The sequence below is a fragment of the Notolepis coatsorum genome (assembly GCF_963971535.1).
Source record: "Notolepis coatsorum genome assembly, chromosome: 11".
Classification (NCBI taxonomy): Eukaryota; Metazoa; Chordata; class Actinopteri; order Aulopiformes; family Paralepididae; genus Notolepis; species Notolepis coatsorum.
In genome coordinates, this window is record NC_140175.1 from 83,254,349 (window position 1) to 83,281,700 (window position 27,352).

The following is a 27,352-nucleotide window of genomic DNA, read 5'->3' on the forward strand; positions in this document are numbered from 1 at the left end:
TCACGCTTATTGATTGATTATTGGCTGCTGTAAATATATATTCCATGCTGCTTTCCGTCTCGCGATCAGATCCCTCTTGATCAGACGCCTCGCCAGCACAATGGAGCCAGTTGGCTCCACCTCTACAGATCTACAGATCCCAGGTCAGTCTAATCGACTGACCTGCAGTTACACAGGGATAGACGATAGGGGGCGCTTTTTTCCCATCTGAGCTCCTAGAGGGTCTGCTGTACCAACGGGAGACTCTGTTGATGAAATATGAATTCAGATCGCTAATAAAAAAATTAAACTACATTTGTCGTCGTCGGCACTCACTGGGGGGGGGGTGATAAAACGAGTTATGTCGTCGCTGGCACTCAAAGGGTTAAGCAGCCATTTAACACAAAAGGATGACCCTCATGCATTGCAAATTTGCATACAATTCAAAACAAACAAAATAATAACTTAACTCAATCTGCGCCATCCATGTATATATACGCTTTTGCTCGCCAACCGTTGAACGCCAATCACGTATATATACGTTATTTGGTCCGTTTTCCTTTTTTTTTTTTTTTTTTTTTTAATATTCTATTCCGTGTCACGGACCTCTATCGCCTACCCTTTGAAACCCTGTTCCAGACTGTGTGTCACATCTAATCTCGTCCGGGCGGAGAATTTTGGTCCACGCAAGTCTAGCGGTTCACCCGATCACATTGGAACGTGTCCATGGCCCCTCGATGCATGTGTTGTGCCAGATTATGTCGGGGACCCGATGGATCAATACTGGAAATCCCGATCAGACAATTGGAATATTCTTTTTGGAATAACCCCGATCAAAGGTAAGGATTATCTGACGTCACTTCCACCTTGATCCTACAATGATTTCATATTGATCCAGTCGATCAACGTATGTAGTATTCATAACGAATGCCGTTGATGACTATCAGAGCATCAAACCCCCCCCCCCCCTTTGATGCATGCATTCATGATGAAACATAATACCTATTATATACCTTTGATTTGGAAACGGTAGCATGTCCAGGCGAGCAACGCGAACGCTTTTAGCGTATACGTGACATTTTTTATTATTTTTCACATGTTGAACGAGGGATAGTTACTGTCAAATGAGCCATAGTATTGTTTCCATAGCTATAATATAGAATATAGTGAAAATGCCTATACAGTATAAAGCGTGGCACATTTACTACATGATGAGGATAATAGCTGGCAGAGAGAGTTAAAAGAAAATAATAATTTAAAACAATGAATAAAGTGTGCATGAAATAATAGGGGAAAGAAAAAGTTAGGAACTTGTTACATTCACCCACACAAGGGCTGAGGACTCGCACCCCCGCCTCTCTCTCACACACACACTCTCAGATCTTTTGCCCCTTCCTCATCTCTCTCTCTCTCTCTCTCTCTCTCTCTCTCTCTCTCTCTCTCTCTCTCTCTCTCTCTCTCTCTCTCTCTCTCTCTCTCTCTCTCTCTCTCTCTCTCTCTCACACACACACTTTGAGTCAGAAACAAACATAGTATCAATAATACACCTGAGTTAATCTCGCGATAAAAAAATTGTGGTGTTAAAATAATTTTGCATTAACTTTGAATAATTAAATATGTTATTTAATTAAATTTTAACCGGTGCAACGCGTCAAACGCGGTAACGTACACTCGTTGATTTGTACACCATGCAGGTGAAGGTGTTTAGTCATGTTAGTAGTCATCCAGGTCCAGGATGGAGTGCAGGCGGAAATTGAAACCAGTCCGAGTGAAATTTATTGAATGATGGGAACCGATCATCAGAATCTAAAATGATTCCTTTGGAATCTGAACTTTGAAGATTTTCGATGCCCAACCCTGGTTATCCTAGAAATGTTGAACCAACGGCCAGGATGAATAAGTTTCACTAATATAGAAGTCATATAAACACATTTCTAGCTTTAAAAACATGATCTAGTGTTTTATTACTCTTTTAATCTGCAAATGAGTAAAATTGTGTTTTCTACATGCAATAATGCAGAACATTATTTTAAAGGTGCTATATATAACATCCACCAGATGTCGCTCTAGAGCACCATCATGTCGTTTATCTAATCGGGTACATTCCACCTGGGGAAATGGGGAAGTAAGGAGGGGATACATGTAACATGTAAACAACAACATACATTTTGGACCTGCCAACATTAAAAAAAAATTATGAATTCATTATCAATAATCTTTTGGGGGGGAAAAGCAATAATTTTATTCCACACCTTTTTTTTTTTTTTTTTTTTTTTTTTTTTTTAATATATTTTTCCCCCTCCATTTTTCCTCCGATTTTCTCCCATCCCAATGTTAGTCATATGCAAATTCCCAGTCCCCTTCCTGGTCGCTGCACACTTACCCCCCACAGTCAGATCATCTGGGAGAGTGGAGGCTATCACGTGCTTCCTCCGACACACGTCCAGCCAATCAACCGCTTCTTTTCACCTGGCAGCGCGGATCCTCCCTGAGAGGGCATAGCGTGTGGAAGGATCACACTATCCCACTCAGGTCCTATCCGCGCTTAGCAGGCGCCCCGACCGAACTGTAGGAGTCGCTTTTTACAACGACCCGGACCCACCCCGCCAGCTTCTCCCACCCTCTAATACAGCCAATTGTATTAGTGTGAACGGCCAGCCAAGCTGATGACAACCCCGGAGCTGTGAGCTGGATTCGAACAGGCGAAACCAGCTCACAGCTCCGGGGTTGGTGACTAACGCAATCTCCGCTACGCCACCTAACCGCACTATTCCACACCTTTCTAAATGGATGTATTATTTATAATTTCAAAAAAAGAATATTCTACATAAGAAAAGTTATCTATATCTACTTTAAATCTAGTGTTTACCAGAGATGTACTTATCATTTCTCCTTCAGTGTGAAATGTGAGCCTATTCTGTGTTCTGGGGCCACTTGGAAATTGTATTTTTCTATTGTTTGTACCAACATGACGTTTATGTTTATGTCCCCTCCTACCCCGGCCACAGCCTCTTCACCCTGCTCCCCTCTGGAAGGCTGTGAAAGCCTGACACAGAATGAGCCCCCCCCCCCCCCCTCCCGCCCCCAAGTGACACTGGCACAATGACACTGGCAAAATGCTGCACTGGTCTAACTGGAACTCGCACATCACTTTATATATATATATGTATTTATATTATTAATCCTCCACTGCACTGTTTTTGTTCTGTGTCTGTTATTGTGAAAAAAATTTAAGAAAAATGCATACACTGTAAATGCCGCAACAATTACCTATGTGTTTATACAAATGGCTAAATAAAGGAATCTGAATCTGCATGTATTTTAATATGGACATAAATCAGTAATTTGTGTGTGTGTTAGGATGGAACAGAGCCGGTGGTGAAGGACGTGCTGCCAGGGGACAGTGTCCACAGCCTGCTCAGCATTCTGGACATTATCACTGTGAGCTCCGCGTCTCCTCCTCTGTCTATCCCTTTGACTTTGTATCTTTGTCCTGCCTCTGTCTCTATCTCTTTCTCCCTCTCTCTGGACATCATTTCAATGAGCTCTCTATCTCATCTCTCCATCTGCCCCATGCATGCATATGTCCTCTCTCTCTTTCACCCTCCTCTCTGGTCATTCTTTGTCTCCATCTCTCTCTTTTCCTCCTCTTCTCCTTTCCATATCTCTCCTCTCCTCTGCCTGTCTCTCTCTCTCTCTCTGTCCTCACTCGCCCTTTGCTCTGTTATCGTATCTCTCCCCTTTGCCTCTATCCCTCCCTCTTTCTTTCTGCATCATTATCCATATCTTTCCTCTTGCCCTCTTCTCTTCTCTCCCTCTGCTCTCTGTATCACCACTCATCCATCTATCTTTCTGTAGCCAACCACCTTTTATCCACACCTCCATTCAGCCATTTCTGTTATATCCCTCCCTGCCCTCCCACCCTTCTTTCATATATACATAACATACATATATAATCACAGTTGAAATGAGCACATAAAGTGCAGACATACTATAAAATATTTTTTTTTTACAGTGCAATACAATTGTTCTGGATTACTGTTTAACAGTTCAAAGTCCTCTTTACTTTCTGTTTGGTATCCACAGTTTAAAACCTGACAGTCTTCCCTCTTGTTTGATACCCACACTTTGACCCTTCGTACCTCCCACTAAGGGCAAACCACCCTCTCAGGGCGCAGTTCCCTCTCTCAGGGCACAGTTCCCTCTCTCAGGGCGTGGTTCTAGGCCTGGGTCTTGCACAGTTTAAAGCCTGACAGTCTTTCTTGCTTGATACCCACCCAGTTTAATACCTGACAGTTTCAAACCTGTAATAAAAAGCAATAGACAGAGTAAAATAGTGCAGTGCAATAAAATAGTAGAGTAGAATAGACGGTACAGTTATGTATAATAAAATAAAGTAATAAGAGAATAAAATGGAGGGAATAATAATAAATAATGAAGACACAAAGACAAAGCCTTTCAGTAATTGACTAGTACGGATGTCCAGCCTCGGATATATAAAATAAAAGAGAATAAAAACATGGGGAATAAAACAGAGAAATAGTGCAATGTCAATCACAGAGAAATAGTGCAGTATAATAGTGTTGTGAAGGATCAGATTAAACCGAATATATATATTTATTTATGGATATATATTTAATAGTATTTGTATATCGTTTGATATCCCTTGTATATTCCTTGTACATATACACTGAATATCCCTTTATTCTACTACAGCCCATAATAGTTCATTCTCTTATTGGACAAAAGGACCAGGCGCCAGGGACAAGCCCCTGGCGTTCAAGTTCAAAGGTACCGACGAGACATGCCTTTACTAGCCTCAGCTCCGCGCAGGAATACGGCTACCGAAAGCAGAGCGGCACTACTTGTCCACTGTGCATATAAATATGGCGCAAGAAATGTAGAATTCCTCTTAGTCCTTTACCCTTCTACCCAACTAAGTAACAAGACGTGAAGCCTCACCCCACGATACCGCGTGCGGTGTAGTACGGCCTGTTTGGCCTTAGAATAGCAGTGAGACCTCGTGCGAATTAATAGCTGAATTGCCAGAGTTTGGCACCGTATTTCTATTAAGTAATAATAGTCTATTATGTATGGTGCATCGTTCGGTTAGAGTTCTAAAGTGAGCAGCACCCCCATCGTTTCCTCGCGTTATCTAGAGTCTTAACCAGGCTGGGCAGACCACGCGTGGTGCTTTCATCCGAGGAGTTCTGGGCGAGGACGAGTGGACCTGCACATTGGATTACCTACCCCGACGACTGCTGAGCCCTATACGGCATGGAATATCTATTTGCTTTGGTGCTTTGATTTGTGGAGCGGATAATCGCCAACACCGGTGAGTGTTGGATTTACCCCGAGAGGAGCCAAGGTGAGACGGCGCTCAGACCAGACTGAGGTCGCCTCGCTTCTTCTTCGTTGTGGACCGACAGCGACAGCTACAGCTATCGTCTACAAGAGAGCCCAAGTGTATTCATCTGTGGATCAAGGTTCCACGGGCACTGTTTTCTGTACCTGAATTCTCCCTGGAGATCGTTGACCAGACGGGATACAGCCGACGGCTCTCCTACCCCCCCTACTGGCTTACAACCGGCGGGACCCCTTCAGTATATTATCCAGCTATAATCATTAAGTGACCATCGCTATAATCCCCTAAGAGCCAGGTTGTATACTTGCTTCCTGTGTAACCAGAGATTGGACATTCAGTGTTGATTTGCATACGAGTATTCATTTGCCTTACAAGAGCATTCAATTCAAATCATAAATGTAATAAGTAATTATTATATGTACCTTTTGCTATATATTAAATATTTGACTATTACCTTTGTGTGGACCTGATTTCATATGTGGGAAAGTGTTCATCATACTTAGATATCGTGTACTGTATGGCCAGTAATTAAAGTACATAAAGCGGTAGTGGTTTAATGATACCATACTTATCAATACAGTCAGGGAATTGTACCCCTCAGTTACAATTGGTCCTTCGAGCCGGAGGGTAATCAGTGTAATATTAATATAGTGGTATTAATATTGAAATGGCCTATGATGAACACTCCACGAAACGGTCCTCCTAAAGTAGAACGCCCGCAACGTAGACGACAGCCACCTCAGTACTTAGAGGATTACGCTGTCAGTAAACTACCTAGCCTTCTACAAACAGTAAACGCAGTAAAAGTAGAAAGTAAAATTATGTCCAACAACCCTATCAACCAGGATACCCCGACCACAGAGGCCCTAGTGGGTTCTAATGTAACTGACCAAGCTCACGGTGGGGACCAGGAAGGAACTGACACGACTTTACCCCCCGCCAATACCGAAGAAGTAGTCCCCCCAGAGCTCCGGGAGGAAGACAACCCTCCAGAGGTGGAACTCTGCACGGAACAAGATGAGGAGAGCGCCGAGGAGATAGAGCTCCAGGACTCCCCAACGAGTACAGCCAGGAGCGGCTCACCTCTACAAGCGTCTTCCCCCAGCGAGGCGGAGAGGATGCTGTCACAGGCGTTGGAGATGAGACGCCTTCAGACGGAAGAGAATATGGCAAGAGACCGGTCCGACACCCAGCGTGCCGCTGACGGTGCCCAAAGAGAAGCAGAGCGCGACATCGCTCTCATCCAGCGCGAAGCCGAGCGCGACAGACTACAGGGCGAGCGCGACAGACTACAAGCCGAGCGCGACAGACTACAAGCGCAGCTAATGGAGCAGCTGATCACCAGGGCAACACCCCCTCCCTCCACAAGGGGTTCCAGAGCCTCGTCAAGACACACGTCAAGGGCACCCTCCCCTAACCGATTAGGCGACCTTGAACTCGACCACCAGAGAGAGTCTACACCCCCCTCCGAACTCCTTCCCCGACCGGTCCAAGTGAGACCCAGCTACAAGGAAGGAACGGCGGACACGGCGGAGAGGCTAAATAAACGACTACAGGATCTAGATGACCTGGCAGAAGAAGAAGAGGGAGAAGAGGAGAGTCAAGCCCGACAGCAGCACATTACTCCACAGGACCAGGAGGTCCAGTACAGCCCAGGCTATACCCCCGCGGCTCTGCGCTACAGACCCCCGACTCGACGCACGGGTGAGCATGACGCACGACCAGTCCCGAGGAATAGCACCTGGACCAGTGGGCCATGGTACCCTGCCAGTACCAGCCCACCGAGAGGCGTAAGAAGAGACTCGCCCAGGAGGCCTCTCTCCCAACGCTCACCGATGTGCCAGCCATCCATGGCGTCATACATTGGCACACCGACGTTTCCAGACTTCACCCATGAGAATCGAGCACAGTACACGGAGCTCCGGATGTGCTTAGAGACAATGATGGTGGATGTCGCTGATGAACGCCACAAGTATGCAATATTATTGAAGCACCTGAAAGTGCCCCGAGCGCACAACATAGCGCTGGCCTATGCCACCTCTACGACCCCATACACCGCGGCTCTAGCAGCGCTGGACCAGAGATATGGACGTATATGGGATTACGTAATACAGGAGATAAGGCATATTGATCGCCTACCCCCAGCAACAGACAATCGCTCACTAGACGACCTGTCTATAAAAGTACAATCCCTGGTAGGGATGCTGGGGGCGCAACAAGAAAAGGGTATGCACGAACTATACGCAAACTCGAACGTCGAGAGGATTTTAGAGAAGCTGCCGCCCGCCCGACAGGAGCGCTTCAGGCGGCAAAGAGACCACCGTGATCCTAACGGTCCCGAGCCATCCCTCCTAGATTTAGCCGACTTCCTGGCGAGAGAAGTCAGCAGCCTACGGCTGGATACGTTCGTGCGGAGCACGCCAAGCTCCAGAGAGGGACCTAGGAGAGTAAACGATGGCCGAAGATCGGTGACTGTCATGCACCAATCAGAATCAGTACCGAGCAGCAAGAACCACAGTACCCCCTCGACGAAAGAGAAGTGGAAGATGGTGTGCCCGTACTGCGAGAAGGAACACTGGTTGTCACAATGTGACCAGTTCAAGAAGATGACCGCTGAAGAAGTAAGTCACTGGATAAAGTCCAACAGGCGCTGTTACCGATGTGCGCGCAGTCACATGGCAGCCGAGTGCCGCCTAAAGAAGAAGTGTAGTCGGTGTGACGGAGCCCATCTGGATGTCCTACACGACAGTAACAAAAGAAAGCCTGCACCATCCAACAGCACAAAGGCAAGTGTTATGTACATTGACCCCGCTAGCAGCAGCAGCGCCCAGGTGCTCTTAAAGGTGGTCCGTGTAACCCTGAGTTACCAAGACAAGATCATGGACACTTACGCCGTCCTTGATGACGGGTCAGAGAGGACCCTTCTCCTCGCGTCCGCTGCGGCCCAGCTGGGGCTACGGGGGAGCGAGAACCAGATGACTATTCGGACAATAAGACGAGATCTAAAGACGATAAAGGGCGAGAATGTCTCCTTCACTATCGCAGCAAGCGGGCAGCCAGAGAGACGGTACAGGATTACTAATGCTTTCACCAGCCAAGAAATAGGACTATCGCAGTACACCTACCCCATCGCCAAGCTGATGGAGAAATATGTGCACCTGCGTCAACTTCCTATCCCGCTCATAGACGGCGCCACCCCGACCCTGCTGATAGGCTCCGACCATGCAGACCTCATAGTCCCGATAGACCGGGTCCATACAGGACCCAGAGGTTGTCCTGCAGCAGTCGAGACCCGCCTAGGATGGACGTTACAAGGCCCCCTCGCCAAGTCTCTTAACCGAACAGCAGCCACTGGCTGCCTCCACTCCAGAGCGACGGAGGGAGACACCACACTCCTGCAGCATGTGGAGAGGCTATGGACACTGGAGACAATGCCCTTTGGGAACGAAAGGAGGGACATTCGTTCTAAGGAGGATGTCTGCACTGTAGCCCTCCTCGAGCACGGGACGGGGAGAGTCAACGTCGGCGGAGTGATGAGATGCGCAACTCCACTCCTGGGGCGAGAGGGAATGCCCACCTTTCGTGCTACAGAAGAGGCGACGGAGCGGTATCTATTGAACACAGAGCGGCGCCTAGCCAAAGACCCCGCTCAAGAAGCTGTGTACCGCGCTGAGATTAACAAATTAATCACAGCGGGACACATAAAGAAAATTGACATTAAAGAGGCCGATCAGACGACCGAATCATGGTACGTGCCGCACCACAAGGTCCACCACAACGGCAAGGATCGCATTGTGTTTAACTGCAGCTACCAGATCGGATCACAAAATCTGAATAAAGAACTCTTGGCCGGCCCAACACTCGGCCCCTCCCTACTAGGCGTGCTACTACGCTTCCGCCAGGACAAGGTGGCTATCAGCGGCGACATCAAAGGGATGTTCCTGCAGGTGAGGCTAGTGGAGGAGGACAAGCCCCTGCTGCGGTTCCTATGGAGAGAGAGGATCGGAGATGAGCACCCAACCATCTATCAATGGGAAGTCCTCCCTTTCGGAACCACATGCAGCCCATGCTGTGCTACGTTTGCACTGCAAAAGCACGTCGCAGAGGACCCAGCAGCAGATGAAGAGGTCCAACAAAGTGTGACAAATAGTTTCTACGTGGACAACTGTTTACAAAGCGTCTCGATGCCAGAAGAAGCCGAGGCTCTCCTACTCAAGCTCCGCGCCTCCCTGATCAAAGGCGGCTTTGATCTCAGGCAGTGGGCCAGCAGCGACCCGCAAGTACTGCGCCGCCTCTCCCCCGAGGACAAGGCCGCGAGCAGCGATACTTGGATGGCGACCATCCCAGGAGAAGCCCAAGAAATGACACTAGGACTAGTCTGGCGCTTCAAAACAGACTCGCTCCATTATAGACACAAACCCCTGATCAAGGAGCAGGGAAGGTCGACGGCAATACCGACCACCAGACGGAGTGTATACAGAACACTCGCCAGACAATATGACCCGTTGGGATGTATTCTACCTTACACCACCCGGGCAAAGATGATTGTAAGAGCGCTATGGGACAAAGACCAGGGCTGGGACGATCCCATACCCGAACACCTTGCATCCACATGGAGAGAGTGGGAGACGGAACTCCGCTCACTCCCCGGTGTTAATATACGCCGCAGCTACTTCCCACCCACAGTGAGGCCAGAGACATGCAAGATCGACCTGCACGTATTCAGCGACGCCTCCGAAGTAGCCTACGGTTCGGTGGCTTACTTGCGTGCCCAAGAGGAGGGAGGAGAAATACATACTGCTTTCATCCTGGCTCGCTCAAGAATAGCCCCACGCAAGCAACAATCTATCCCGCGCCTAGAGCTCTGCGCAGCCCTAGCAGGAGCGCAGCTCGCCACGTTAATCCAACGTGAACTCACCATTCCGGTGCAAAGAACAATCTTGTGGTCAGACTCCACGACCGTACTCACATGGATCCGGTCTGATTCGTGCAGATACAAGGTCTTCGTGGGAGTCAGAGTCACCGAGATTCAAGAGTTAACAGAAGTAACCAGCTGGCGGTATGTGGACACCAAACACAACCCAGCTGACGTCATCACCCGGGGAATGTCCCTGGATGACCTCACCCGTCCCAACCTCTACAGTGACGGGCCAGAGTTCCTCAAGCTCCTCGAAGAAGAGTGGCCTACACCCACCCCACGGGAGGCGAGCAAAGAGGAGGCAGAGAACAAGAAACCTATGTTCTGTGGGTTGACACACACACTCGTCCCCACAGACCCGGTTCTAGACGATTGCCTCACCCTAGAGGGTGCGCAGCTAAAGACATTTCTGTGGCACCACCCAGAGGTTCAGCCCACAACTGACATTTCAGCAGCTGACTACGAAGAAGCAGAACTCCTTCTACTACAACGAGCCCAGAGAGACTCGTTCCCCGATGAGCTAGCTTGTCTACAGGGAGCAAAGCCCGTCCCATCAGACAGCAGACTGCTTCACCTGGCCCCCGAGAGCGACGCCCATAATCTCATCAGAGTGGGTGGTCGTCTGCGGAGAGCCCCAGACCTACCGGATGACGTTAAGTACCCGATAGTCTTGAACAGCCGACACAAGGTCACAGAGCTGATCATAAAGAAATACGACGAGGATGTGCACCACGCAGGGGCAGAGAGAGTCTTCGCGGAGATCAGACGTCGTTATTGGATACTGCAAGGGAGAGAAGCAGTGCGGCGCTTCCAGCGAACCTGTCTAGACTGCCGTAAGTGGCGCGCGCAGCCCAGTATACCCCGGATGGCTGACCTACCTCCCTGTCGCCTCCGACTCGGCGACAAGCCCTTCCACTCCACCGGTATGGACTGTTTTGGCCCGCTGTATATAAAGAGAGGAAGAGGAACCGAGAAGCGGTGGGGTATTGTATTCAAATGCATGACCACCAGAGCGATACATATCGAACTCCTTCCAACCATGAGCACAGACTCATTCCTTATGGCCTTCCGAAGATTCACATCACGGAAAGGAAAACCGGCTACATTGTTGTCCGATCACGGGACAAACTTCAAAGGCGGAGAAAGAGAGCTGAGAGAGAGCTTCCAAGCTATGGGCCCAGAACTTAAGACCCACCTCGCTCCATCCCAGATTGACTTCCAGTTTAATCCCCCGAACGCACCTCACTTCGGTGGAACCTGGGAACGAGAAGTACGTTCCATAAAGACAGCCCTGTACGCCGTGCTTGGGGCCCAGACTGTGGCGGAAGAAGTCCTAATGACAGTCCTCACGGAGATCGAGGGAGTATTGAACTCCAAGCCCCTCGGCTACGTCTCCAGTGATGTAGCAGATGTCGACCCAGTCACCCCCAACACACTCTTGATGGAGCGGCTGGACCCCGCGCTACCACAGACAATGTACAGGCCTGAAGAAGCGAACGGCCGAAGAATGTGGAGGTACAGTCAAGTACTGGCTGATAAGTTTTGGAACAGCTTCCTACTCCACTACCTACCGTCTCTACAGACCCGCCAGAAGTGGGTAAAAGAGAGAGACAATTTGACAGAAGGAACAGTCGTCATGATCATCGACCAGTCACTACCCAGAGCTATGTGGCCGGCTGGCCGCGTAAGCAAAGTGATCACCGGTGCCGATGGAAAGGTCCGAGCAGCTGAAGTGCTCGTCCAAGGACGGACTTACACCCGACCCGTGGCGAGGCTAATAGAACTGCCAAGGCTCCCTGATACTATTGATGACGACCATGACCCTATGACTTTGTGAGTTGACTGACCCTTACAGCGGACATTGAGTAGTGGACAGTGCAGTTAATCTGTCTCTGCTCAGCTAATTAGGTGGGACTAATTAGGGGGCGGCTGTTGTGAAGGATCAGATTAAACCGAATATATATATTTATTTATGGATATATATTTAATAGTATTTGTATATCGTTTGATATCCCTTGTATATTCCTTGTACATATACACTGAATATCCCTTTATTCTACTACAGCCCATAATAGTTCATTCTCTTATTGGACAAAAGGACCAGGCGCCAGGGACAAGCCCCTGGCGTTCAAGTTCAAAGGTACCGACGAGACATGCCTTTACTAGCCTCAGCTCCGCGCAGGAATACGGCTACCGAAAGCAGAGCGGCACTACTTGTCCACTGTGCATATAAATATGGCGCAAGAAATGTAGAATTCCTCTTAGTCCTTTACCCTTCTACCCAACTAAGTAACAAGACGTGAAGCCTCACCCCACGATACCGCGTGCGGTGTAGTACGGCCTGTTTGGCCTTAGAATAGCAGTGAGACCTCGTGCGAATTAATAGCTGAATTGCCAGAGTTTGGCACCGTATTTCTATTAAGTAATAATAGTCTATTATGTATGGTGCATCGTTCGGTTAGAGTTCTAAAGTGAGCAGCACCCCCATCGTTTCCTCGCGTTATCTAGAGTCTTAACCAGGCTGGGCAGACCACGCGTGGTGCTTTCATCCGAGGAGTTCTGGGCGAGGACGAGTGGACCTGCACATTGGATTACCTACCCCGACGACTGCTGAGCCCTATACGGCATGGAATATCTATTTGCTTTGGTGCTTTGATTTGTGGAGCGGATAATCGCCAACACCGGTGAGTGTTGGATTTACCCCGAGAGGAGCCAAGGTGAGACGGCGCTCAGACCAGACTGAGGTCGCCTCGCTTCTTCTTCGTTGTGGACCGACAGCGACAGCTACAGCTATCGTCTACAAGAGAGCCCAAGTGTATTCATCTGTGGATCAAGGTTCCACGGGGGCACTGTTTTCTGTACCTGAATTCTCCCTGGAGATCGTTGACCAGACGGGATACAGCCGACGGCTCTCCTACCCCCCCTACTGGCTTACAACCGGCGGGATCCCTTCAGTATATTATCCAGCTATAATCATTAAGTGACCATCGCTATAATCCCCTAAGAGCCAGGTTGTATACTTGCTTCCTGTGTAACCAGAGATTGGACATTCAGTGTTGATTTGCATACGAGTATTAATTTGCCTTACAAGAGCATTCAATTCAAATCATAAATGTAATAAGTAATTATTATATGTACCTTTTGCTATATATTAAATATTTGACTATTACCTTTGTGTGGACCTGATTTCATATGTGGGAAAGTGTTCATCATACTTAGATATCGTGTACTGTATGGCCAGTAATTAAAGTACATAAAGCGGTAGTGGTTTAATGATACCATACTTATCAATACAGTCAGGGAATTGTACCCCTCAGTTACAAATAGTGTAAAGTTAGTCAAATGCTTTGGTAAAGAGATGGGTTTTAAGTTTTTTTTCTCTGCAGCTCCGTTCAGCCATTTCTGTTCTAATCTGTTCATTCCTCCCCTCTGCCTTTCTCCTGACTTTCACTGGTGTGTCGTTCACCTGTTACTGTAGGCTGCTTGCTGTTTATACTCTGTAGTCCTATACTCCTCTCCTGACTGTTTGCTGCCCTCCCCCAGGGTTACCCCGCCCCCTACAAGACCGTGTCGGCACGGGCCGCGTCCCGCTCCACCATCCTGCGCCTGCCTGCCTCAGCCTTCCAGTCAGTGTTTGAGAAGTACCCTGAGACACTGGTGCGCGTCATTCAGGTATGAAGTACCCTGAGACACTGGTGCGCGTCATTCAGGTATGAAGTACCCTGAGACACTGGTGCGCGTCATTCAGGTATGAAGTACCCTGAGACACTGGTGCGCGTTATTCAGGTATGAAGTACCCTGAGACACTGGTGCGCGTCATTCAGGTATGAAGTACCCTGAGACACTGGTGCGCGTCATTCAGGTATGAAGTACCCTGAGACACTGGTGAGCGTCATTCAGAATACAGCTAACGGAACGTAGACCAAATGCGTCCAAATTTTTATAGGATTCTAGCACATTTTCATAACGATAGCGAATATTACCGTTTTTATTGAGGTTTCTTACAAATTAAAAATGCTTTATGTTGTCCTTTATATGCCGATTATCATTAAAATCTTAAATTGTACCATATGTCCCCCTTTAGACAACATATGTAACGCTACCAGCGCACTTTTGTTAAGATAATTAGTTTACCATTCGCGGTCGCTATACCGAGGTCGCAGTAATAGTTTACCGCTGTTCAGATCACTGCGAAGAATAGACACATCCCAGTGACCTGTGCTAAGGATCTTGGGAAATGTATTCATGTAGTTTTCAACATTTTCACCTTTTTAATTTTAAACCAATGCTGCCATCTACTGACAACAGAAAGTGTTGTCTATCGTCACTTCCGTATACAGCGTCGCCCGAAACCCATTCTAGAGATTCCCACTTTTTACTGGGAGTGGGGCGTGGCCGTATTTGGTCCCAGACAATAAGTGTGGCTGCGAGTGGTCACCGTGACGTTAACCGCTTTGGGGGAAAATGGTCATTATTTTAATGGGTTTTGAAACTTTATTATGATTCGGTTACAATGGTTGTATTTAGTGGTGTGATTTCAAATGTTAAAAATACAAATGAACTAGGTTCAATGGGCCTCATTCACCAATACTCTCTTATATTTCTTCCTAAGAGAAAAATAAGAAAAGACACATATTTATTCATAATAAATAAATAAATGCATAAAATAATAATAAAAATAAAAAAGAAAACGAGTGTAACCGAGAGATTTGAACCTGTGACCATAGGATCCACAGGCAGCCGCACTAACCAGTTGAGCTAAAGGGTTCAAAGTTGACTACAACCGACTAATCCATAGTTTACACTTGTCAAGAGCCAATTGCGCAGTCGTTCAGTATTGGCATTAATACAGGAGATGTCATGCTAATATGTCATGTTCTACAGTAGGACGTACTACTATGATACCCAATAAAACCAATCATTAGAATAATAGAAGCCTACTTTGCTGGAACGATTAATTTTGCACATATACAGTACGTGTGTTTGTGTGTGTGTGTGCGCGTGCGGGCTCGCACACTGGGGCTGCTTGACATACGCCTTTCTCCACGCATATTTATTTCTGGAGCATTTATTTATCCACTCTGGTTGGATGGTGTATTGTACTTGTGCTGTATAATAATAACAATACATTTGAATCTAATCTCATTTTGAGACCAATCGCAAATCGCTTCCTGTTGAATGGATGATCTAACTTTTCTAACCGCAATATATAATAATCCATTTCAGAAGCAGAACGCACGCAATAAATTCTGGGTTTTTTAAGTCATATTTGGGGGAAATTTACCAATAGTAGGCTTTTAAGAGTTTCTTATCTGGGTAAGAGTGCTCTCGACCACTCTTAAAATTTGGTCTTGCCTAAGAGAAAAGCTAAAATAAGAAAACATTGCTGAATCCCAGGTAAGAACAAAATAAGAGGAAATTTGTTCTTATATCGCTTCGTAATTGAGGCCCAATATGTTGTGTCCTTCCTGCTAACAAAGCAGAGACCAATGGCCCTCAATACATTTGAATGGGACTTAATGGGATATTAGGTGTACAGTGGACTGAGGAATATAGGAATACTCAAACATGGTGTGTGATATGTAGTTGGGTGTTTGGATGGTATTCAAGTCAGTCACTGAGGTTTAAAAGAAAACATGAATTATCACCCTCCTGTTAATAACAGTGAAAATACAGAAAGGTGACGTTTCACTGACTAATTCCTATCTGTTCCCTTGCACACAAACTGAAAATTGTATTTCTTCTTTGAAACCTCAACGACTGGACTTGAATTACACCCAGAATTCTGTGTGTTTTGCTCCAGACTCTGTTTTCTGTGTGTTTTGCTCCAGACTGTGTATTCGGTGTGTGTTTCAGATCATCATGGTGCGTCTACAGAGAGTCACCTTCCTGTCCTTACACAACTACCTGGGCCTGACCACCGAGCTCTTCAACCCGGTACACACACACACACACACACACGCGCGCGCACACGCACACGCACACGCACACAGACAACTGAGCCCTTCAACCCGGTACACACACACACACACACACATACACACACAGACAACTGAGCCCTTCAACCCGGTACACACACACACACACACACATACACACACGGACAACTGAGCTCTTCAACCCGGTACACACACAGACAACTGAGCTCTTCAACCCGGTACACACACATACACCTGAGCTCTTCAACCCGGTACACACACAGACAACTGAGCTCTTCAACCCGGTACACACACAGACAACTGAGCTCTTCAACCCGGTACACACACATACACCTGAGCTCTTCAACCCGGTACACACACAGACAACTGAGCTCTTCAACCCGGTACACACACAGACAACTGAGCTCTTCAACCCGGTACACACACACATACACACACACAGACAACTGAGCTCTTCAACCCGGTACACACACATACACACACAGACAACTGAGCTCTTCAACCCGGTACACACACACACACACACACACACACAGACATATATTAGGGCCAACAGTGGCTCAGAGAGGCCGCCTGGTAATCGGAAGGTTCCCGCTTCAACCTGGTACACACACACACACACACACACACACACACACACACACACACACACACACACACACACACACACTCAGTTCTTAGGTTATTTGCGGTGGTGGCACACTAGATGACTAATCAAATCCTGGCCGACAAGAGCAAACATACACATAACTCTGAAAGCATGAATTGCCAATAACTGTTACTCATGGTATACACACACTCATACACGCACACCCACACACTCGCACACACGAGTGAGCTAATTTCACCCAACATTAAGCATCATATCTCTCTCCTCCCATAAAGAGCCGCACAGCGCAGTGGAACTGAACGCCACGGAGCACAAGCTCCTCCATAGATCATAGGAAGGACCGTAACTTTTAAACCCCACTCACTCCTCCTTCTTACCATCAGGGAGAGTGAGCACTCCGCTCCACATGGGAGTGTGTTCTGCAATGAGACAGTGGAAGGGCTGAGAGAAGGTTCTGGTGGGATCTGATGCATCTTAACTACAGTAGAATGGGTGTCATTTGAGTTCTGCTTATTGAATCCGGTTCTTATGGAATCTTTTTCCCCCCGATTGATCATCTTTAAATATCAAGAATAAAAACGAGTCTATACCTTTTTATTCTTAGCATTTAGACTATAATCAGTCAACTGTGAACCATGACTGAATTTCTCAATTTTCTGTAGCCTATACCTTTTGTCATCTGTTTGATGCATTTTGACAGGAAACGATCAGAGGCGGCATATTAAATTTATTCACATTGCTGTGGATAATGGGATAATAATGCATAGCTAGCTGCCTAACTAGTACCCAAGGAAGGAGACAACTGTTGCCAAGGGATGTAACCCCTTCACCACAAATCACTGCTCAGTGACTCTCTGTGCTCATCCTCCCCTTCATAGCTAAATTGACTTAACATGGGGTCTCTGGGGATGAGCTGGTGGTGGTGGTAGGGTGCTCTGTGCTGAGCCGCAGGTGGTAGGCAGGGTTCGCACAAGGTCCTTGGAAGTGCTTAAAGTACTTGATAAAAAAAGTCAAGGCCGGGAATTCCTTGAAAACAGCACATTTTTAACAAGGTGCTTAAAAAGTCCTTGAAATTCAAATCAACCATTCACATTGAAAGTTTTGTTCATCCATGATAAAATGGTTCTGAATCAAGAAATATAATTAGTTTTATCTAAAGTGTAACTAATAGTCGGAAATTGGTTTTAAGCCATAAATATTGAATCCGATTTTCTTTTCAATAAAAAACAGCATTTAAAAGTGAATTGTATCCTTTTAAATGCCCTTTTTAAAATGGAAAATTGTGCTTAGAAAGGTACTTGAAAGTCCTTGAATTTCATTTTGCAATGTCTGTGGGAACCCTGGGTAGGGTGCTCTGTGGTGAACCAGAGGTGGTAGGGTGCTCTGATGAACCAGAGGTGGTAGGGTGCTCTGTGAACCAGAGGTGGTAGGGTGCTCTGTGAACCAGAGGTGGTAGGGTGCTCTGTGAACCAGAGGTGGTAGGGTGCTCTGATGAACCAGAGGTGGTAGGGTGCTCTGTGAACCAGAGGTGGTAGGGTGCTCTGTGATGCACCAGAGGTGGTAGGGTGCTCTGTGAACCAGAGGTGGTAGGGTGCTCTGTGATGAACCAGAGGTGGTAGGGTGCTCTGTGATGAACCAGAGGTGGTAGGGTGCTCTGTGATGAACCAGAGGTGGTAGGGTGCTCTGTGATGAACCAGAGGTGGTAGGGTGCTCTGTGATGAACCAGAGGTGGTAGGGTGCTCTGCGATGAACTAGCACCTTAAGGATTACAGTACCATTTGTTTACTGGTACTTGCACTAGAAAAGACGTCAGCTGTCAGTACCTGCATGTTAGTATGTCGTTGTATTCGAGTGTGAAGTGCTAACATTTGTTACCGCTAATTGAATCTGGGCCATTATGCCTTGGAGACGCAACACATAGAGCACTGAAGCAGATGCTTTGTCATATTGGAGGCACTTCCTCATCCACACTGAATGCTCTCGCTGCAGGTGTTGCATTTGTTTGTCTTATCCTGTTTCTTGTGAAGCTCAGCCAAGTGTTCAAACATTTGCTGCTGTCAGCCATGGTCCAGTAAGTAAACAAAAAGCCTAACGCAGGTAAACCAGGGGTGTCGGTTGCTCAGGAGGTAGAGCGGTCGTCTCGTCTGGTCATCCAAAGGTTCTATTCCGGCTAGGGATGGGTACTGAATCCGGTACTTTTAAGGGTATCGACCGAATCACGTCGGTACTACAGAGTACCGATTCACATAAGATCCACCAGTGCCACATTTCGGTATTGTAAAAAAAATAAAAATAAAAAACGTTGATTTCAATGTTTCGTTTACTACAAAACCTATGAAGTGTGCCTCACGTCAACGTTCACACGCACAATACAGGCTTACCTACTGTAGGATTTGACTTGATTCAACAACAAAAGCAGTCTGTCGCAAGTGTGGTTACACTTTACAAAGCTAGATGCCGACAACGCTCGCTGCAATATTATATATATATATATATATATATATCTATTAACACATTTTTCTAAATAAATAATAATATATAATTGTAAGTTTGGATTTTTTTTTTTACAACTGACTGAGGTAGGTAGATTACTTTTTAAGAGACTAAAGTACAGAAAAAAGGTACCATTGGGTACCGGTATCGATTCACAGGTACCGGTATTGGTTCAAATGTGAACGGTACCCAACCCTAATTCCGGCAGTGTGTCGAAGTGTCCTTGAGCAAGACACAAAGGATCGGGCAAAAATGGGGCTAGTTTATAAAAACAATTTGACCATTGTATACCCAAAGTCATTTGCAATTTAATATACTTTATAATTATAGCACATGCATGAGTCTGGTCTCTTTTGAAAGGTAACATTCGGAAGTTTCTTTCACAAATTGAGTGCTAATGAAATAGAGTAACAGAGGTTTGAACACACTGACGTAAAAGTTTTGTCTACTCACATTTATATTTACTGGTTGCCAGATGCCTGTTTTTAAGTTTCAGCTGAGAGGTAGGAGCTGGAAAACATAATGGTTCCATAGCCTGAAGTCTTATGTACAGGTCCAAAGTTTATAAAAAATCCCACGGAAAATGAGTGTTTCACAAAGGTTTTTGTAATGTGTGTAGCGGTAAAGATTCAGCGTGATTATCCAAACTGGCCGTCCACTGCCTTCATTTTGCCTCTGGAGTCGAAACAAACTTCTTCATCTTCTTGTGTCACCTTCCCCCACTGTCAGCGCCCGTCTGAGATCGCTTTCGGAGCAGACGCTCGTTAGCTACAACGGTTTTGCCATCAGTGGTGACTGGTCAGTTCAGGACTGTTCACCACCAGACGTGGTCACGGCTTCTCAAATGACGCTCGCCGGTTGTTTCGTCTTATAACTCGAGAATGAAATCACGCAATAGGTTGAGTGAGGTGACGATCGAAAGGCGGCAAATTCAACTTTCCAACAATGTATTGGTTGATCGGCGAAAACGCAGCACGGGTGCCGCGACGTGCTCGCGAGTCCTTGATGGCCCGGACACGGGCCGTCCGATCCTTAAGTGGTTAACCCCTAACTGCTCCCGATGAGCAGGTTGGCACCTTGCTTGGTTGCCTCCGCCGCCATGTGTGAATGTGTGAGTTAATGGGTGAATGTAAGGCATAAGTCGTAAAGCACTTCGGAGAAAGCACTATATAAATAGTCCATTTACCATTTTTTACAATTTGGCAAAATACTCAATGCGGTTCTCTCGTATGGGGAGCATTATATAAATCCGGTGTAGGAATCTATTAAAAACTCTTTGTTTCTTATCCCATCCACTCCGGCTCTTGGAAATGATGTACTGGTTCCACTTTGGAACCGGGTCTCGACACCCAGCCCTAGTCCCATCACAGCTGTGTTTTAGTCTGAATGTTGCTATATCGGTTATATATTATGTGTTTTCATAAATAACACTTATAATACATCATCATGATACAGATATTATAGATATCCATATACTTAGTTACACACTATAGGGAGGTGTAGTCTGACGTCAGTTTATTTTCCTGTGCGGTCCACCCCGTATAGGGATTTATCATTGGGAAAATGTATTATCGGCTATTGAAATAATTCTGCCTCATGAACATTGGCAAGCCTTCCATTTTTGCACAAAATGAATTCCCTTCTATCACTAACATTATTGTTTAAGCATTTTTGGTTGAAATAAAGTTAGTTATAAGATTTTAAATGTGTCCTTAACACTTTGAGGATTGCCATTCATTTTTCATCAATCTAGCCTCACGTTACTAGTGGGGATCTGTCTGAACTCGAACAGGGAAAAGTCTTGGGATAATCAGAGCTGTTTTCACCTATATATCAACGTGTCCCATGTGAGTGTGTGTGTGTGCTGATCAGGAAATAAGATAATAGATTTTTCAGCCCGCTTCTATAGCGTGCATAAGTACACATATACTATCGATAATCTAGCGTTTATTTGAAAACGATTCATAAATAGGCCGAAAAATTACAACGTGTATTCCAGTGTATTCCAGTAAAGGGCGATTATCACAGAATCTTCTGAACTTTTCGGAAACTTTAAAAAACGAGCGTTTTTCAAAATGGTATAAAACGGAAATTAACAGATAAAAAGAAAATGATAATAATAATAAAAAAAAAAAAAAAATCCGTTTCGACAATGTTGACTGCAAACAAGTCATTGATAAGCGACGGCCATATTAGACACATAGCCATAATTTAAGATATAGTTTATGCGTTCGCAAATATCTGTCATTGAAGTGGGTGGTGGCACGCAACAGGGTTCCGGGGCACCGGACCCGTGGCACTCAAAGTGTTAAAAGATAACTACACTTACCAGTAGAACGCCTGTCGTTCAGTGGTGTCGCATAATACACGTCACGGCCATTGACAGTTCCATTGACAGTTGCGCTGATACTAAGCTAACAAACGTTAACGTTAACTTTACTCATTTTACCTAGCTAAACATACTAGACGTTAGCAATGTCTACTGTCGTGCCCATAACGTGGTTGTGCCTTTTAAAAATGGTGGTTGGCTTTAGATCATCACTGTTGGGTGACTAAACGCGGACCACGTGGGAAACGGCAATGACATAACCACTACACCTCCCTATTAGAGTGTGCCTAAAGTAAAGTGTTTAAAAGGGTCATCAAGCGCAAGAACAATGATAAATTAAAAAGATCCATCATCTATTCATCACAAGCCTCTCCACAAGGACAAAATCACCTGTCACTGAAGATTATCATCTTAAGGAAGGGGGAAAAATCGGACATGACTTTGGCTCAGGCTCCGAGACCAGCTTTCCTCTCCCTGAAGGAGAACAACACACCCATTCATTCTGAGGGAAATAATCAACAAGAAGCAAGTTATCATCCTGTGGATATACATATTATATTGATATAGAGATGTCAAGTATCAATATTAAAATTATATATATATGTATATATTTTTTTTATGCAGTAAAATGGGATTGTCGAGCAAAAAAAGAAATATATATATTTTATTGCTTGACGATCCCATTTTACTGCATAAAGAATTATTGGTATGAGGTGAAACGTTATCTTATTAGTAAGGCTGTCAAAGTTAACGCGGTATTAACGCACGATTAACTTTTTAGATATATATATATTTTTTACTAGACTTCACTCGGGTGTATTATTTGATACTCACTGTTTGTTTCTGACTGTGTGTGAGAGAGAGAGAGAGAGAGAGAGGGAGGGAGGGAGGGAGGGAGGGAGGGGGGTGAGAGAGATGAGGAAGGGGCAAGAGAAAGAGCTGGAAGAGTGTGTGAGCGAGAGAGGGGGGGCGTGTGAGTACTCAGTCCTTGTGTGGGTGAATGTAACAAGTTCCTAAAGTTTTCTTTCCCCTATTATTTCACGCACACTTTATTCATTGTTTTTAAGTTATTTTGTGCATCACTCTGTTTTGAATTTGATGCAAATTTGCAATGCATGAGGGTCATCCTTTTGTGTTAAATGGCTGCATAAAGAAAGCATTTGTTGACTCATGTTGATAAAGAGTATTAAAACTTGGAACTTGAAAAAGATCTGTTTAAGGTAGATAATTTTTTTTTATAATAATGCAATTAATTTGCCATTAATCACAAGTTAACTATGGACAATCATGCGATTAATCAGATTAAATATTTTAATTGATTGACAGCACTACTTATTAGATAAAACGGATTATGTATATTGTATATAATTTTATTGCAGATGTTTTCTGTTGGAGACATCATTTGCAGTTTAAACATTTTTTACATCTCGCGATGAGTGATATTACAATATTGTGACTCTAGAATCGCGATAATATGGTATTGTGGGGTCTCTGGTGATTCCCACCCCTACTGGTGACATCATGGGTTTCAGTCTGACCTGTGACCTTTTTGTGTCATCTATCCTCTCTACACCCTGTATACTACTGTAGCCCACAAAGCAAAGATGCCTTAAAAATATGTCTTTTAAACGCTGCGATCATTATAATAATTAAAGCATCCCGATGGGTGCTCAATCTTAATCAGACCCCAAGGCATTCTGGGTATGTGCTCCACACCAGGGCTTCTATCCTCTCCCGTTGCGTAATGTTGCTAACTTTAGCTTATTAGCTAATAGGTCAACTTTAACACACATTCAGTGCTATTGACTACTGTAAACGTCAATCGATATTCAGACATGTTTAGGGGACCTCAAATACAAGTTTCAAGTTTCAAGTTTCTTTAATATTTGTCATACAGAAGTACAGAATACTTTTATACAAAATGCTTCTTACTGTTACGCTCCAGAGACTGTGCAAGACAAGATAAGTATGAAATAAAATAACATAGTAAAATTAGAAGTAAAAAAATGAGGTCACAGTGTTCAGTTTAGACATATGTACAATGTTCGATGCAGAATAGACGTAGTTACCATACAATATACAATACTGTGCAGTGTACTAATATACAATACTATACTACAATACAATACTTATATTAACTTGTTAATAAGGACTAAAATATGTCCCCTTAAAACTTTCACTGCCGCTCTACCAAACTGTTAACCCGTTTCACTGCGACAATACACAGAAGGTATTCCAAATGCTGAATCGAGAACCTCATCCTTCACTCTGTCATCTTTCTCTCCCATTACAGAAGCAGAGACCCTGACACTGGTAACGTCAAACCGTCCGACTACTTGCCAGCTGGACCAGCTACCCTCCCCACTCCTCCAGACCATAGCACCAGACATCCTCCCATTCCTAACTGCAACCATCAACTCCTCACTCAACTCGGGGGTGGTCCCCACCTCCCTAAAACAAGCCAGAGTCACGCCGCTCATAAAAAAACCAACCCTGAACCCTACTGTCATAGGCAACTACCGTCCTGTCTCTCTTCTCTCCTTCCTTTCTAAAACACTTGAACGTGCTGTATCCAACCAACTTACTACTTATCTCTTACAGAATGACCTCCTAGACCCTAATCAGTCAGGCTTCAGGACTGGTCACTCCACAGAGACAGCCCTCATTGCGGTCACAGAGGCACTTCACTTAGCAAAAGCGAAAGGCCTCTCCTCTGTCCTGATTCTCCTAGATCTATCTGCAGCCTTCGACACAGTCAACCACCAGATCCTCCTTGCGGCCCTCGCAGGAATGGGAGTGGCTGGCTCTGCGCTGACATGGCTGTCATCATACCTCAATGACCGCTCCTACCAAGTGTCATGGAGAGGGACCCTGTCGGCCACCCGCCCCCTGCGGACGGGTGTCCCCCAGGGCTCGGTTTTAGGACCCCTTCTCTTCTCCCTCTACACTAAATCACTGGGTAACATTATCACGTCTCATGGCTTCTCCTACCATTGTTATGCCGACGATACTCAACTCTTCCTCTCCTTCCCTCCCTCAGATATCCACGTCTCTGTGCGGATCTCGGCCTGTCTGTCCGACATCTCAGCCTGGATGACGTCCAACCACCTCAAACTGAACCTAAGCAAAACAGAATTGCTCCACCTGCCGGCCAAATCCTCCCCCCTAACCGACCTTTCAATCACAGTCGAGAATGCAGCTGTGACTGCGTCCCCGACCGCCAAGAACCTTGGTGTTGTCCTCGACGACCAGTTGAACTTCTCTGCTCACATCGCAGCGACGACCAGAACCTGCCGATTCCTCCTGAGCAACGTCAGAAGGATACGCCCCTTCCTGACAAAAGAAGCCACCCAACTCCTCGTCCAATCAACAGTCATCTCCCGCCTCGACTACTGCAATGCACTGCTCGCTGGCCTCCCGGCCACTGCCACTAAGCCTCTTCAACTCATTCAGAACGCAGCGGCCCGCCTGATCTCAAACCTACCGAAGTCGGCCCATGTCACCCCACTTCTTAGGGACCTGCACTGGCTCCCCATTGCTGCACGAATCCGCTTCAAGGCCCTCGACCTAGCATACCGTGCGGCAAAGGGAACCGCTCCCGCCTACCTCCGGTCAATGGTCTCTAACTACACACCCTCAAGACCCCTACGCTCTGCATCTTCTGGCCGCCTCAGACCTACTCCTATCCAAGCTCCGGGAGGGTCATCAAAGAGAAGTCGCCTATTCTCAGTCCTTGCCCCACAATGGTGGAATGAACTACCCACCCCAGTTAGGACAGCCGAATCACGTCCAATCTTTCGCCGTCGACTAAAGACGCACTTCTTCAACCATTATCTGAATTAAAAAAAAAAAAAAAAAAAAAAAAAAAATCTAACCCTAACTAACCGTACTGTCATGCACTTGTCCTAATAAACTAACCTACACTGTAGCACTCAAACACTTTGATGAACATTGTTGCTCAGCTGATAGAGTTGTGCCCTTCCTGATGGCTTGTCGTACAGAACTTGTAAGTCGCTTTGGATAAAAGCGTCAGCTAAATGACTAAATGTAAATGTAAATGTAAAGGTTAACCCTTTCACTGCCACATGACAGCCGATTAACCCTTTCACTGCCACACGACAGAAGGTTAACCGTTGGTTGTGTGATAGTAAAGGGTTAACCTTCTGTCGTGTGGCAGTGAAAGGGTTAAGAACACTGCTACTTGCTTCAAATCTTCTTTTATTGAGTTTCACTTGTGTTTTCGGTCTTACGACCTTCACCAGAGTGACAACAAATCATGTTTGGTGTGCTGTCACAGAGGGTAATTGTCCTGTCTTTTTGTGTTCCTCTCTCTCTTTTTCCACTGTCTCTCCCTCACTCCTCTCTCCATCCGTCTCTCCCATGAGCTCATCTCTCCCCATCTGTCTCTCCCCATCTGTCTCTCCCTCACCATCTGTCTCTCTCACTCCGTCTATGTATCTATAATTTCTCCTAACATTGTCTCCTCCTTTTTGTCCTCTCTCTTTCTCTCCATCCCTATGCTTTTTTTGGATCGTCTCTCACTCCATCATTATTCCTTTTAGCCAACAAAACTATGTCCTGTGCATCGCTGTGCATCCCTTTCAATGGTGGTCAACTATATTAATATCCCATAGGTTCAGTACACGCTAAAAAGTCCTGACTTCTTTAAATATAAATGTTTATGTCCACGATAGGTGGATCCTCTCAGAGGACATTATGCATTCGGTAGCGTCTCTCTGTGTGGGCTAGTGTGTGTGAATCTGCGCAATATCTCGCACACTATAGGGCCGGACAGCCTGTGCTTTGGCGCAGAATGTTAGAGGCACAAGGATGAGTGTGTAGGAATATGTTTCACATCAGGCAACAGGAAGTATTTTTGGGGAATTAATTTCCAGCATTCTCCATTGACTTTCATGTAGCCCTTCTGTAGTGAGTTTATAGTTCACCTTTTTACTGCTTCACCCAATGCGATCTCAACAGCCCAATTGATTTACTTGGCAACAGCTTGGGGCAATTTTGACATTTGGAAAATTACAATATGAATTAGACATTTTGGGAGTGGTCCTCTTCGCTGAGCCTCACCCACCAGCGTGCCTCTCATTTCCAGTAACCAGCTTGGGTTACTTTGGTTGCATTGTAAGACGCTTACATGTATTTGCTCCTAGTTCGATTTGGTTCGGCAGTCAGATCTTTCGTTTTTAATTGGGGACTACCTAACTTAAACACTAACTACAAACTTCAAGAAAGCATTTGTGACTCTCACATCTTGGAAAGGCCACAAGAGACAACATAACACATATGTACATGCCATATGTCCTTCATTCATTGGGGGGGACATATTTATTACCAACGATTATTACTATTATTATTACTTTTTTGCTAGTGTTTCATAACCGATTCTTCTAGTTTGCTTTTTTTTTACCAGGAATAAAAAGTCTCATTGAGGTTAAAGATCTCTTTTTTACAAGAGCATTCTGGCCATATATATAAAACGGTAGACATCATAATCAATTTATTTTCTGGAATGGGATCATATGGCAGCCATCTTACCATTTCTAGTAACATTTCCCTCGGGATATTAAATAAAAGTATTTCTATTCTATTCTAAACTTGCTGTAATTTGAACCAATGTTGAAAGAGGTGTATGTTGCCTTTATAATCATTGTATCTTTCTTCCAGTACACCAATAATGTTTCTTATTCAAAGTAATGAGACAAAT

The 27,352-nt window shown here is 45.5% G+C and overlaps 1 protein-coding gene across 1 annotated transcript in view; it reads left to right on the forward strand.

The window, feature by feature from the left end:
• The window catches only part of LOC311237168 (patatin-like phospholipase domain-containing protein 7), a 147,796-nt gene that overhangs the window by 26,750 nt on the left and 93,694 nt on the right, over positions 1-27,352 (forward strand). The window contains exons 9-11 of the mRNA XM_084324977.1: positions 3,340-3,420; positions 13,806-13,934; positions 16,119-16,199. Of these exons, the coding sequence (XP_084181103.1) occupies positions 3,340-3,420; positions 13,806-13,934; positions 16,119-16,199 (291 nt within the window). The remainder of the gene's footprint in view (positions 1-3,339; positions 3,421-13,805; positions 13,935-16,118; positions 16,200-27,352) is intronic.